Genomic DNA, 14,539 nt, shown 5'->3' on the forward strand with positions numbered 1-14,539 from the left:
CATGGGGCAGCTGGGACTTGGAGTTGCAGGGACTTACCCAAGGAGTCTGTGTCCAAGCTGGGAACTGAATTCAAATCTCCCAAGCCCCAGCCCAGCACCTGCTCCACAAGCTTGTCAGCACCGCCTGTGCAACTCTGCCAGCAAAGGGCAATCTTCAAAGAAGATTCAATTACAAACAGGGAAATGCAGGTTGAAACCCAGCCATGAAAGTGAATCTCATGGTGTGTTTGCCTCTCTGGGCGGAATCTCCAGGGCTGTGAAGTCTAAACAGGGCTCCCACATACTGTGAATGCTGAGAGGAGAGAATCGGCAAGCTTTAAAAATCTCTGTAGGACAAGGCAGGGCAGCCTGGAGCGTGTGTGTGCACATGCATAACGGCGTGTGCACTGTATGTGTACATGCATGTGTGTGCATGGATGTGTATATGGAGGTGCGTATGTATAATGGTGCATGGCTGTGTATATGGATAACTGCATATATGTGTGTGTCTATGCATGTGTTTATGTGCACGCAAGGACACTGGATTTACCATCTTGGCCTAATGTCTGATGCATCACAAACAGGTGCAAGTGCCCTCTGCATGTCTAGTCAGTGCTGTACACGCAGGAGAAGAATTCCCTCCTGACACTTGCTGTGATCAGCTGATGGCCTGAAGCATGAGAGTCAAGCATCCCCATCTTAGCATGTTCATGGAAGTGTTATTAGTGCTCACGCGTGGTTGGTCTCAGCACATGCACGGGACAACATTTGTATGTGTGCATCCATATTGTATAGGTGTGTGGACCAGCTGGGACACTTTCACCCGGATTGGACTCTGCCTGCCCATTGCTTTGTGAGTCTCAGAATTCAGTGCTGTTGGCGTAGTTCTCTGATGGTTTTCGCAGGCTGCAGGCCAGAAGCTCTTATGCAATTACTAACCACTTGCCCTCTGCACAGGAAGTTGCTATAGCAGTGGCAGAAAAATGTGACTTTTCCTGGAAACCTTTTGTGTTTGGTTTCAAGTGTGGGCAGAATCCGATAAATGACTCTGTAACAACATCTGCCTATCCCTCATCTCTGTTCTCCACGGCCTGTCCTGCTGCATTGTCACCCTGCCAGTGCCCTGGGAGCCAACGCAGCTACGGGTGGGCGAGATGGCGCCTATCCTGTCAAGTGCCACTAACACAAGTGGTAGCTGAACTCCCCATAGCAGAGTTTTTAATACTGCTGGTGCCTTGGAAGGCAGGGAACATGAGGTTGGATTAGCAGCACCCAGATGGCATTAGAAATATCCTTGCAGGTCATAAACTGAGCTGGTTGGATCAGGAATCCCTGGGACTTTATTTGTGCAGAGTCTCTCTCCTGATTCTAAGAGCCCTTTGCTTTAACAGAGGAAAATTCACAGTGGCCTTAGCACTGAGAGAGCAAACATTAAAATCCAGCCATCCACCTGGCCAGCTGGGCCTCAGAGCTGAGACAGACAGGAGAGAAAGACCTTGGGGGAAAAGCTGGAATTTGCTTCACACATGGCAACGTTCTGGGTAACCAATCTGCCTTTGTTACAAAACTGCCTTCCTATGGGCAAACAACATCCTTCCCAAATTAGTTGCCACCCAAGACCAGTGCACTAAATGCACATGTATATGAACTATATGAGTAAAATGTGTGCAGATACAGGGGGCGCTGGGGCAGAGTTACCCGAGACAGAACAGCACAATTCTTTGCTTCTTGGTTTTTAGCTACTAAATGGCATTTCTACAGATCTAGCTAAGTAACCAGTGTCCCAAAGGCTATTCATTACTCTTGCCCCTGCAGAGAAATCTGGCCCATGCAGTGAAAATAGAAGTATTTAATATTGATAGAAATGATTCTTATAAACTATTGAAAGAGCGGAATTTAGTTACCCGTGGTTATGCCTCAAGTCGGGGTTGGACTAACGTCCTATTGAGCAGCAGGAAATAGCAGCTTTCAGAGGAGACAGAGAGTACGTCTACATTTGAGCGGGGAGGTGTGATTCCAGCTGGCGTAGCGGTTCCCAGGTGCTAGCCTCTACAACTAGCAGGGTGCCCATGTGGGTGGGGGCTCAGACTACCGCCCGAGTACATGCCTGGGGTTGAGGTGGGCTTGTACTCAGAGCGGCTAGCCCAAACTGCGGCGGACGCTCTGCTGGTTTTGGGTGCTTGCTCGAGCATAGCTAGCATGGGAACTTCCATAGGAGCTGGGGATCCTGCCTCCCAGCTCAAAAGCAGATGTAGTTCTAGAATAATATTTCTAATCCTCACCCAGGCATCCTGGCCTGTTCCCATCTTGAAGCATCGAATTCAGCTTCCCTAATGTTCTCTGTAGTTTGTGCTGGAGAATTTATTCCTGTTCCAAATCCTGCTGCAGTGATGCTGCCTCGCTGGGTGCGGTTAAACAATTGCCAAGTGCTTCCCCAAAGGCGGGTGGATTTCAGTGGTGGGTGAAAGATCCCTGTGGAGACAGGGCCAAATCTTAACTCGCGATAACACCTGTACAACCTGCTAGACTTCCAAAGGATTGCATGGAGGTGTGGGGCAGAACTAGCATCTTCTCTGAAATGCTAGCCTGTTTGCCAGAAGCTGGGAATGGGCCACAGGGGATGGGTCACTTGATGATTCCCTGTTCTGGTCATTCCCTCTGGGGCACCTGGCACTGACCACTGTCGGAAGACAGGACACTGGGCTAGATGGATCTTTGCTCTGACCCAGTCTGGCCATTCTTATGTTCTTGGAGGCCAAAGGGCCTGCAGGGATACCTGGTCCTTGGCATGGTGCTGGTGTCACTAATGAGACCTGTCAGGCAGCTATTTTTTGAATATTAATGAGCAGATCCGCATACAAACAGATGGTTAAATGCTGGTTAGACTCCCCCATGGGTGAGTCCAGGCCCAGAGGGGAAATTAGCACCAGGTGGTCTGATTTCCTCACGGTGAGTAGATTATACACCAGGCAGTTTAGACGCGGGGACATGCTGTGCAGAGCTCAGAAGACCCCAGGCAGAAGCATGTCGCGAAGGAGGGAAGGGAGGAGAAGGGAGAGGGAGACAGAATGGAGCCAGGACACACACAGAGAGAGAAGTCCACGCCACAGACTCTGAACCGTACAATGACAGATTTCCCAGCGTCCCTTGGGATGCCTCAGCCTAGTAGGACCCAGCGGACTCAGTGTCTTTTCAATTTGTTTATGGCTGTTACTGTTGCAGGAGGAGGCTGTTGGCTTCTGGGGTGGGATGGAGCCGTGCCGTGCTGCAGCTGTTTTCGGGTCATTGCAGCTGTCTCTGGTGTGGAGCTGCAGTGTGTCCCGCTCTGTAGAAGGGGGGGGATCGTAAATGATCTCTCACAAGCCCTCTCATCTCCTTTAAGCCTGGCTTCCCCTAGATGCCTCAGACATAAGATTTCAAGCCTTCCTGCACAAGAGCAAACATATATGGAAACGTAAGTCATTCACATCTATCCACACACGCTATATACCTGTCTGCACTCCAGGCTGTTTCTGCCATTCACACAGAGGGTTAATGGTAATACACAGCAGTAAGTACTCAAAGTGAAATCAGCAGCAAAAGCCCATTGCACAAGGCAGTCCCTATTCGTACAGTCGAAGCACCATGCGAAGGGTCTCTGCACATAAAGGCCCATGTCCTTGGCTCGTGTACTTTGGCGTAGCGAGGTCAATGGAGCTGTGCCATTGGAAGCCAGCTGAAGATATGACTCTAGCTGTTCATCTGCACTGACACCCTCCCCATCTGCCCTTCAAGCCATCGCTACTGGGCCAATTTCTCCTTGGTGTCATGGCAACGGGTCTTGATTTGCAGGAAGAAGTTAGTGGCTTTATGCGCACAAGGGAAAGGCCATTAGGATAAAGTGTGGGCAGTAGTGAAAAGGCAGGCTGTCCTTAGAGCTGTGTGTGTCCAAAACCCGTGTGTGTTTGTGTGCGCACGCACACCTGTTTGGGTGTGTGTGCAGGCATGGATGTGTACATGAGTAGGCACATGTATGTGTGTCCATGTTTGAGCCTATATGCACGTATATGTCCATGAGTATACATGCATTCACGTGTTTGTGTCTGTATGTGTGAGCATGTGAGTTTGCCTGTGTGAGTATGTTTGCATATGGGGGTTTGTGTGTGTGTGCGCAGGTGTGTGCAGGCTATGTGTACCAAGCCCAGCTCTGCTGCCCAGCTGTACGAGGAAAGCTGTTTTCAGGACACAAGAGTGGAACTGGGCATGGGGCTGAGTGCCAGCAATCCCCCTGGTGATCAAGGAGGTGACTCCTCCCTGCTGACCCCCTCCGCCCAGCCCTCCCCCCCCAACACCCATGCTGTTTTTTCAGTCTGTCATTTCCGTGGGACTTACGAGCGAGAAAATAAAGCAAGAAGCGCTTGCCATCACCCACACAAAATACCAGAATGGGGGACACCTGCGCCTGGTGGCTCGGGAGCTCAGCCGCCGCTGGAGGGAGTCGATTTTGGCCCTGTAGTACCGCCTGCGGTGGGAAAGCACAGGTGGGTCAGGATGTTCCAGCCAAACCCACTGGCTATACCATCCCCCTTCCCAAAGAGCCAGCAGCCCCAGCGTGTCCCACCCCCGTCCCCCCACAAGTGCAGCAGGAAAGGGGAGGCCAGGCTGCAAGAGGAACCTCAGTATTGCCAAGGGGTCACTTGACTAGAAGTGGATGGGGAACAATTCCCGAGGCTGTGATTGGCTGAGAGCCAGGGGTTAATGGCCCCGGTGGAGGGCTGGGAGCAAGAGGGACGGGGCTGGGTTGGAGTCAGGTGATGATGGCTGGGGATTTGATTGGCTGGCGGGCTGGGCATAATGCTCCAGGAGGCTATGATGGAATCAGGGTCAATGGACAGGGACAATATGATTGGCTAGGATGTAGGGGTTAATGCTTGGCCAGGATAAGATTGGCTGTTAGCCCGGTGGTTAATGCTCCCTGATGATACGATTGGTTGGGAGCTAATACCTCCCCAGGGTATGATTGGCTGTGAGCCAGATGTTAATTCTCCCTGATGATACAATTGGCTAGGAGGTAGAGGTTAATGCTTGGCCAGGATATGATTGGCTGTGAGCCAGATGTTAATGCTCCCTGATGATAGGATTGCCTTGGAGCTAATACCTCCCCAGGATACGATTGGCTGGGAGCCGGAAGTGGGGGGCCAGGCCGTTGTCCAGTTCCTTACATGCTGCGCTGGAGCTCACTCTGCTGGGCCTCGCACTGCCCCTGCCGCGCCACCGATGCCTGGTGCTGCTGCAGGGCCTCCTCCAGCCGCTGCGCCTGCTCCATGGCTTTCCCCTGCCACTGGGTCAGCTGCTCTGCAAGAGGAAGGCAGAGAGCGGGGCTCACACCCATCCCAGGGCAGGGGGCACCCACCCCCTTTGTGTGCCTCCTCCCCTCAGAGCCTGACCTGCAAGCCCTGGGCGCGGGAGTGGCCATGCTCACAGCCGCAGGACCCCCCGGTGGATGGGGAGGGGCAATGTTCCCTCTAATTTTTGACAGGCCGTGTGCGCAAAAAATTTCTTCTGTGCAAATTTTTGTGTGTGTGGTGTTTCCACTGTGTGCGCGGGGTTTAGGATCTGTGTGCACACGCACACGCGCATGGTTTAGAGGAAACAGTGCTAGCAGGATCGGGTGCTCGCCCGGCATGCTCCAACGGAGGTGGGGTTCGGCTGTATGGAAAGGGCCCAGCCCAACTGTGGCTGCTCAGTGAAGGGCAAATAGGGTGGATAGTGGACTGAGGTCAGTTCCCATGAGGCTGGGACAGAGCTGCCATGTGGGGCCCTGCCAGGATTTCCCAGGGCAGTCGGACCCATGCAGGGCGCTGCCTGGCAATGGCACAAGAGCATCCCACAGTGGGATGGGCCCGACGCCATGGGGCAGACGCTCACCCTGCTCAGCAGTGGAGCCTGGTGGCGGGTGGGGGGGATTCTCCTGCCCCCTACCACACGTCCTTCATGCTGGATGCCCCTGCCTCCCCCCACCTTGCAAGGCGATGTTTCTGGTGTCCATCTCGGTGCCCTCCAGCTGAATGGCCGCAAGCGCGTTCCGCAGGGCTGTCACGTTGGCGGAGAGCGTGCTCTGTGGGGCAATACGGTTAGAAGGGAAAAGAGCAGGCACAGGGTTTAGAAACGGCTGTCTGGGCTGAGGGAGGGGTGACCATTGCACTCCCCAAGAAGGGGTCCACGCCAGGTTCCCCAGCTCAAGGCTGCTTGGAAATCCAGCCCTCGGGGGGCAGCATGAGCGCTGAACGTGGCGCGGCCCAGCTCCCATCTGGTGGCGAATCTTTAACCAAGCTGTTCTCGGGGCCAGGTCCGCTGTGGTGCAGGGGAGACGTGTGACCCCATGGGGTCAGCAGAGCCATGCTCCCCGGTGGCAGGGCAGGTTGCCCCATTGGTCTGTGATGATTTAAGGCAGAAGGGTTTTTTATAGGGGGTGTAACAGGGTGGCTTGCCCATGGGCTGGAGAGCCTGGGGCTACGCCAGCCTTGATAACAGGATAAGCCCCACCCGGGTTGGATCAGGGGCTCCCAGGCTAAAAAGAGCAGGAAATTGCAGTAAAGGAGGGAAGTTGCAGGAGATTGCAGGGAGGGAGCAAGCTCTCCAGGCAGGGGGAGGGACTGCACAGGCCCGGCTGGAAAAAGCCTATGGAGAAGGACAAAGTCCAGGCGGGAGATACAGGGAGACAGACAGAGTCTCTTAAACGGGAGAGCTGGGCCCTCCTGATGCTGGGGTAAAACCTGTGAGAGTTTGTGTTTCTTTTACAAAGCCTGGGTTATTTTGGGCCGGGAGAGAGAGGGACTGAACTCGGGGCGGGGCCTGGAGGGTCAGTGTGCCCCCAGTGGACCCACCTATTGTTTGAACAACTGCATTCAAACAAGTTCTGAAGGGGATTCAGGGTGCTGTCAGCGCACATGGGGGGTGGCCTCACCCTTCCAGGGGGTTAGAAGAAATGGAATCCACTCCAAGTATGCGCCAGCCATTGGGTGCGTCCCCTGCGCCTCCAGCAGCTGGACAGGAAGTGGGGCTGGGAGAACAACGGGAAGCAGGAGTGATTTTTTTCCAGACCCTTCATTGCCTAGAGCAGCCCATTGTTTAGCAGGAAGCGTCCAAAGCCAGCCCTTTGGACCAGTCCAGTCTGAGAGCAAGGAGATGGGCGTGGGGCTGGTTGCCCCTTGGGACCGGCCCTTTCCCAGCTGGGAGCTGGAGCTGCTAACAACATGGGGGAAAGAACAGGCTGTGAGAGACCAGGATCCAACCCCCACTGCTGCCTTGAGACACCTAATTATATGTGTCCCAAATGGCTCTGGTCTGTGTCTCAGCTAGGAATAGCTGCAGGGCTCCTGCTCCAACCTCTGCCTAGCACCATCCCAGGGGCTCTCAGCTGCAGCCGAGGGCAGGGCCTGTCCTGAGCAGAGCCCCGGGAGCAGCTGCTGGTCACGCCCCAGGCCTCAATCCTGCTCTCTCAGGAAACAGCTCTGCTGGGTGAAAGACCCTCAGCAGCCCCGGGGCCCAGTTATCCCACAGCAGGGATGGAGGGAAGTCATGTGGGTTACTGGGATCTCAGCAATGGGGCTCCCTGGGACTGGGGCAGGAGCCTTGGCAATCCCTCGCTTGAGGGGAGGGTCAGACAGGGACAGATGCCCTCATCCCCGATGTGGTGTGGCTGTTGCCCCCGTGAATGTCTGTCATACCCCAACCAGAGCCAACCCACCAGCTGCACTGGTGGCCCCTTGGGGCCACTTCCTCTCCTAACAGAGGGAGTACCCCAGCACCCCCATATCCCTCCTGCTCCCATGCATTCCAGGCTGTGAGATCCAGGATTCCTGGGGACGGCGCTGGGTCTGCATCAGTGCCAACACTTTTCGCTGGCCTTTTTAATGCCCCGGGGTCTTTTGCAGATACCAGATACCAGGAGCTCTGGTCTCCTCGCTTGCCGGATGCCATCCCTCCTGGGGAGACCAGGGCCTCTAAGGATGCCAGCGAACCCCTCCAACCACCCTGCTCCACTCAGCCTGAGGCTCTGCCCAGTTTGCAAGCTGAACATTGCTGCAGCATGCTAGTGCCTGAGACCCACCAGCTGAGAAAGCCATTAGCATGGAAGCGCCAGCTGGCTGGTTACAAGTGAGCTAATACCCAGACCCACCCCCAGGCCAGGGCATCTCCTACAGCCTCACTGCCACAGCTGGGCACTCAGCCTGTCAGATGCCCCTTGGAGAATCTTTAAGGGGCCAGTTAGGGAGCCCAGCATTACACTAAATCCTGGGCTCCCTGGACTCCATCCCCCCCGCGCCGCCAACCTGGCTCATACCTCATGCTCCCGGCAGGACAGCAAGGTGGCATTGAGTTTCCTGCCCTCATCCTTAGCCTGGCCCAGCTGCCTCTGAAGCTGTTTCTCCTTCTGGGTGTCCTCCTGCAGCCGCCCCGTGAGCTCGGCCACGTCCCGCTCCAGCTCGGCCACGCGGCCCCCCAGGGCCAAGGTCTCATTGGCTGCCCACTCCCGGCAACCCTGCAGCTTCTGTGCTGCCTCCAAGTGCCACATCATCACTGCCACGGAGACCGTCACCGCGGCGACCAGGAAGAGCAGGACCACGCACAGCCCCAGCACCTTCAGGGTGGCTTTGGCCACTGCGGGGTCCATGGTCCCCGTGCCGTGACCTGCTGCCTGCAGCTGCTGCCGCCGTGTGCTGGGAACCAGCAGCCAGGTCACTGCCTGCGTCACTTTAATTACTACGTGTGGGCTTCCTTAACCAAAAAAGCTCCTGCCTCTGGTTTCCGCAGGTCACGGACCAGGGACCATTATAGAATTGTCTGTCACATGCTGGAGAGGGCCCTGGACTGGGCCCTGGGGGGTTCTGAGCTCCCCAAAGAGAGGGAGGGGTCTTGCAGAGGAAGGGGTTAAAATCCCCCGAATTAAGCAGGAGGGAAACCTCCCTTGAGCCTGGAAAAGCTGCCGCAGCTGCTTAAGCCTGGAGGGAACCCCTCAACTGGGGCTTGTTCAGGGGTGGGTCTAAAGGGGAGGGGGCTGGCTGCCCATAGGCTGTGGGGAGCCAAGGGCTGAGGCTCCATGGCCCCTCCCTTACAGAGAGCTGGGAGGTGGGGGAGCTCAGGGCTGGAATAGCAGGGGGCTGTGAATGGGGATTGGGGGGCACCAGCAAAGCCAAGGGGTACCCAGGGCTGGGCTAGCAGAGGGGCCCATGGGTCAGGATCGAAGGGCAGCTGCAGACCTGGCTGGTAGACACATGTACAGCCTCTAGCCAGCGTCAGATTCTTTGGCTCCAACCGTTGGGAGGAATTAAAAGCCGAGACCCTAGGCTGAGCCAGTGGCCCAGGCGGGTCAATCTGTGGGGCTAAGCAGGGCAGGAAGCGACGCTCGTTCTCCTGTGGCGTGACTGGCCTGTTCGGTGGCTTGTGGCTGAGAAAGCCCCCGTCTGTGGAGCACCACCTGTTTTCATTCAGTAGTTTCTACAGCAATCACGTGGGCTCCCGAGACGGGGAGGGGAGGGAAAGAGGCCAGCCTCGGTTCCTGGGTTCAGACTTTGCATCTGCACTTCCCAGACCAAAATTCAGCCACCTCTGGAGGCACTAGCTCTCCTGGCAGGCAGGCATCGCTGTATTAATAGAGGGGGACACTGAGGCACAGAGCAGGGAAGTAATTCACCCAGGGTCACACAGCGGCAGAGCTGGGAATAGAACCCAGGAGTCCTGTTTCCCAGTCCCCGTGCTCTAACAGCTCCCTCCTAGAGCCAAGAATAGAAACCCTGAGTGCGGCTTCCCAAGCCTGTACACTAACCACTAGACAATCCTTCCTCTCCATTAAGGTTCCCTCCCTTCTGGATGTTGCAGGATGTGCAGGGAGACTAGGCTCTGGTGTCTCCACCTGGCACTCCACACAGTGCCAAATTCCTGGGTCATGTGACCACTCAACAGCCAGACCCACTGGAACCAACAAGGGGTCAGACTCTGCCTCCCCTGTCCTCGGGCTGCCTTCCTTGTCCCTTTCCTGCTGGCCCCAGCTGCAGAGAGCTCTGCATGGGGGGAGCTTTTGTTCCGTGGCAGGGGGAAGAGTTTAGGTGCGGCTGGGGGGATGAATTGCAGCCGCTCGGCCCAACCCCTCCTGTCCACGAGTGCCACTTGATTAAGGGAAACACGGATTTCAGTTGCAGACAAAACCTAGGGCTGGCCTCTGCCCTGGTAGGAGGCAGAATCAAGAGAGGCTTTTCCTCCGTGTGCAAGTCGGCTGGTGCCTCAGGAAGAGATAATTACAGTGGGAGGGAGGCCAGCTGGTTGGTGAAACATCCTCACCACTGCAGACGCTAGCTCAGTGCCCTGGTCCAGCCATTCCTGTATCCTGCCTCTGGCACTGGCCCAGGCCTGGTGCTGACAGGGGGAAGGATCCTTGGGGCGGTGCTTCTTTCCTCCCTCCCGGCCCTTCAGAGTGAGGTGTGCTGCAGCCCATGGCAGATAACTGTTTGTCTCACCTGCCTGCCCAGCAGGCAGAGAGCAGCGTCGCTCAGGGATCTGTGGGCCATCCTAGGGTGCAGAACAAGACTCAGGTGGAGGCTGCAGCTGGAGAGGGCTGGTATTTCCCGTTCCACACAAGGAGCTTCCATCCCTACCACCCTGTAGCTCCGACACTCTGTTTCCTGTGCTCCCAGCAGGTCCCAGGATGGCAAATCCAGACCCTTCAAAACTGACCCCTGCGCAGAATGGGAGTGGGATGCATGGTGGTGAACAGCAAAGCCCATTTATTCTGCAAATGTTCTCCCAGCCGAGGGCTGGTTTGTTACAGTCATTTTAATTTCCCTCCCCTTCTCCTAAGTGTGAGAGTGGGTGATCCTGGTGCTGGGCCCCAGACTGGGTGTGACTCACGTGGGGGCCAGGGTCACCCCCAAACCGGTCACCCCAAATCAATGGCCACCTCTGAAAAAATGTCGGCGGTCCGTGGGTGTTTCCTACCCAAGCAGGATGTGTCAGGCCCAACTTGCTGCAACTGTCATCTGGGGCTTTGGGTGATGTGTCTAAACTGTAGTGCAGGGTTATCTCCATCTATGGACCCATCACTGCGTCCCCTTCATCCGTCACAGCCCCCATCCCTCAGTAAACCGTCCTCTGGCAGGAAACGAGGCTTCCTCCACATGCATGCCAGGGAAGAGTCAGCTTTGAGTCCCATTGATCACCCAGTACAGATCACATGGAGGAGGAGCGTGTGCAGGCCACAGGATCCAGTGTTGCGTATTCCCTGGGAGATTCCTGATCTCCCAGCTGGGGGACTCAGTCCTGAAACAGACCAATCAAATGTCAGGTTGGGATCATGTTGCCAACGAATCCCTGGGGCTCTAGGCTATGCTGGCTGGCTCAGATCTACAAAAGTATTTAGGTTCCTGATTCCCACTGATTTCAGTGCCTTAATACTTGGGTGGCTCTGGGCCTTTGTTCACACATGGCCCAATTCTCTTCACGGCAGTGTGACCGCACCAGCATAAACCAGAGTGTGCTGGCTGGGATCTGGCTGCAATGGAGCTGGGCCCATTTACATCAGCTGGAGATCTGGTCCCACTGACTCCAGTGGAGGGAATCAGCCTCGCCCAACCCCCAATTAAGCTGAGAACTGGGGCCTGTCTGTGTAAATACAGCGACGCCCGGGATATCAATGCCCTCTGGGTTCCCCCCACCCGAGGAGAGGCCAGAACCAGCCCCAGTAGCTCTGTCAATGAGCCCCTGGCTAATCATGCCCCCACCCAGTCCTTAAATACCTGGGTGCTGACTGCTCTCTGCCTGGCTCCGTTCAGACGAGCAGCGCAGCGAGGGGGGCTGCCAGCAGAGGCAGGAGGCTGGGGAGCCTGGTGCTGCCCACACTGGAGCGAAGTTCCTGGTGTCTTTGGAGCTGCTGCTGCAGCCAGGTGACCTCCCTGTGGTACTGATCCCTGCGAGGAGTGGGGAATAAAGAAGAGTGAAAAATAGCCCTTCGGTGGTTCTCAAACCCTGCCAGTGCATCTCCCCTGCCCTGGGAATTGGGGTCATGGGGGACAATCACTCATCCACTCCAGGAGCCCCCAGGGAAGGGTGACTCACCCCGACCTTTTGCATCCATTGCACCATGTTTCCATGCTGGCCCCCTGGAAACATTGGCTTGTTTGTTCATTTTAAGACCCTCCCTCTCCACAACGTGCTGCCCAGAGAAAGGCAATGGGGCGAGCACAACTCTGGGAGCCAGGGACTGCAGGCGTTTAACCCCGAGGCCTGGTCCCCGGGGAAGAGCCCCTGGGGGAGAACTGCAGTGCAGGGATCGCTCAAGGGGGCAGGTGGGCCTTACTTTTGCTCCTGGAGATGCTGGACTGTGTTTTTCCAGGCGCTAATTTCATCTGGAAAACAGGAGTGGGAGGGAAGCTGGGATCAGAACCTCCATCATGCTAGTTGCCCCCTCCCCATCCTGACAGCCAGAATTAACCCTCTCCTCTCCTCACCCCTGCCAACGCAAACACCAGACAGTGCCCAATCTCTGTGCGAGTCCATTGGCCAGACTTCTGCACTGGGGACACATGGGCACCTTGAGCCATTCCCTGCGCTGTGCTGACGAACCCCCGCTGCCCACTTTGTTCTGTTGGATGGACTAGCCGCCACTCGCTTTCCCTTTAGCTGAATCTGCAGCACCAGTCATCAGGGACCTGTCTGTGCTGCCTGTATCACACTGCAGCCTCCTCTCCCTTCCCATCAGCCGCCCACTACCCCTTTATCATTCTGTGTTCCCAGGAGCTCCCCCACTGCCTGTGAAGCCCATCCGGTCTCGATAGCAGGCCCCTGGCCCATGCAGTTTACCCTGGATTAGTCCTCCCATGAGGTCACTGGGCAGGAGAGGGTTGCGGTGAGGGACACAGCCAGGGGACTGTTTTCACAGGGTGGCCCTGGGGGTGCTGGAGCTCAGACCTGTCTGGGTCGTGACTGGCACACAGCAGTGGCAAGAGAACCAGTGTGCGGAATCCTTGGAGATGCTGGCACTGGGCGACATCGCAGGGAGGTCTCTGCCTGCCTTATCCCCCCAAGGAGGCACCCCCTCCTTCAGGAAGGACGTCCCATGAGCCCCCAGGCACCTGCAGAACTCGGAGCAGGCTCTGCCTGTGAAGAGGGACTGAGAACAGCAGCTGTCTCACCTCGTAACCTGCCTTTTTCCACCTCCTGCTGGGCAATGTCGCTGTTTAACCGGGTGACCTCCTGGGTCAGGTTGGTGACATTCTTCTGCAGGACGTGCTGGAGGAGGAGAGAAAGAAGAAGCGCCTTAGATTTCAGAGAGCCCTGCGTCCTCAAAGCGCTTTCCAAACTGCCTGGGAGTCACTCAGCCCCTTACTGAGCTGCAGCCACCTCTGGGGTGGGGCATGACATCTGTAGCCAACTGGAACAGCAGACAGGCCAGACGCAGTCACCCAGGATAGGTGTTGATCAGGATCACGGAGCCAATAGCCTTTGCTCTCTAGATGCCCAGGACTGAAACAGAGGTGGGGCTGCGGGCCAGGACTGAGGGCGTGAGGGAGCCTCAGGCTGGACACAAAGGGGGCTGTGCACTGGGGTGGGGCGTCGTGGGCAGAACTATATGGCTGGGGACTGCCAAACAACTCCACGTCCTGGCTGGATTCCAGCCTGGTCTCTCTCCTGCTGATCCCCCCCCCACAAGGTGCCCTGTTCCTGGCTTATCCCCATGTCAGTGTGCTGCTCAGGCTGGCATCTCCTGTGAGCAGAAGAGCTGGGGGGGTGCAGGGGGGAGGCAGTGCTAACCTCAGCATGGCAACATCCCATCCCATCTGCCTCCTGCTGCTGCTCGGCCCTGGCCTTTGCCTAGGGCTGGCATCCCCTGGCACTGGTTAGGAAGGAGAGGAGGGAATCCCGGCTGTGTTGTACCCAGCGGTGAGTACAAGGGGCCCCTGGGAAGCAGGGGTAGGGGTGGGGGGCTCAGATCCAGCTCCCAGGAGTGCGGCGTGTTGGCAAGCAGGTGCCACGATGCCGTCAGCTGGAGGGAGCCACCTCACGTACCGTGTGGTTCTTGCACACCTCCCAGCCCTCCCACATCTCCTGCGCTGCCTGGTTGGTACTGGCCATCTCCTCCCGCAGGGCCAGCTCCTCGCTGTGCAGCCAGCGCTCCTTGGCCACAAAGTGGCCCAGTCCGGCCACCAGGATGAAGATGATGGTGAGTTCCGTGATGGCCATGGTGAGCCAGACTGTCCTGCCGCCCCAGGCGAGACCACCAGGGTCACCCATCGGGATCAGAGGGCCCAGCGGGAGCCGGGCAGGCGGCCACACTCTACAAAGGAAAGGAGTAGTTTGGCTCTGTAGAGTTTCTAGCGGCCTCCTTATTAGCATACCCCTCATTAATATATGCCTTAATAGCACAGCCCAGATTAGCCTATCACCTGCTAGCATAGGCCATATGTGCATGCAATTCATTACCACCAGTAATTAACATATTTAAGATGGTGATTAGCAGACATCTCATTAATATAGGTTTCAGAGTAGCAGCCGTGTTAGTCTGTATTCACAAAAAGAAAAGGAGGAC

General features: G+C 56.4%; 1 protein-coding gene across 3 annotated transcripts; it reads right to left on the minus strand.

Annotated features, from left to right (window-relative positions):
• Positions 1-1,818: 1,818 nt before the first annotated feature.
• Positions 1,819-10,829, minus strand: LOC119848442. 3 transcript variants are annotated; one of them, XM_038384276.2, is made up of 5 exons: positions 8,306-10,829; positions 5,980-6,076; positions 5,181-5,313; positions 4,415-4,480; positions 1,819-3,405 (listed from the first exon to the last, which is right to left on the minus strand). In XM_038384276.2, exons 1-5 carry the CDS (start codon positions 8,633-8,635, stop codon positions 3,396-3,398), a joined length of 636 nt encoding a protein of 211 aa, XP_038240204.1. In that variant the 5' UTR covers positions 8,636-10,829; the 3' UTR covers positions 1,819-3,395. The 3 variants fall into 3 exon arrangements, with proteins under 3 accessions (XP_038240204.1, XP_038240203.1, XP_038240202.1); XM_038384275.2 differs by having other exon boundaries at positions 4,400-4,480; XM_038384274.2 differs by having other exon boundaries at positions 1,822-3,405; positions 4,351-4,480.
• Between the last annotated feature and the right edge of the window lie 3,710 nt (positions 10,830-14,539).

Source organism: Dermochelys coriacea, chromosome 25 (assembly GCF_009764565.3).
Source record: "Dermochelys coriacea isolate rDerCor1 chromosome 25, rDerCor1.pri.v4, whole genome shotgun sequence".
Classification (NCBI taxonomy): Eukaryota; Metazoa; Chordata; order Testudines; family Dermochelyidae; genus Dermochelys; species Dermochelys coriacea.

What these genes read in the sequence shown, in the direction of transcription:
- LOC119848442 (XM_038384274.2), bottom strand. Translation starts at nt 8,635, where the DNA reads ATGGACCCCGCAGTGGCCAAAGCCACCCTGAAGGTGCTGGGGCTGTGC. An exon ending in TGTCCTGCCGGGAGCATGAG is followed by an intron (nt 6,077 to 8,305) that starts GTATGAGCCAGG and finishes ATTGCCCCACAG; the next exon opens with AGCACGCTCTCCGCCAACGT. An exon ending in CAGAAACATCGCCTTGCAAG is followed by an intron (nt 5,314 to 5,979) that starts GTGGGGGGAGGC and finishes TTCCTCTTGCAG; the next exon opens with AGCAGCTGACCCAGTGGCAG.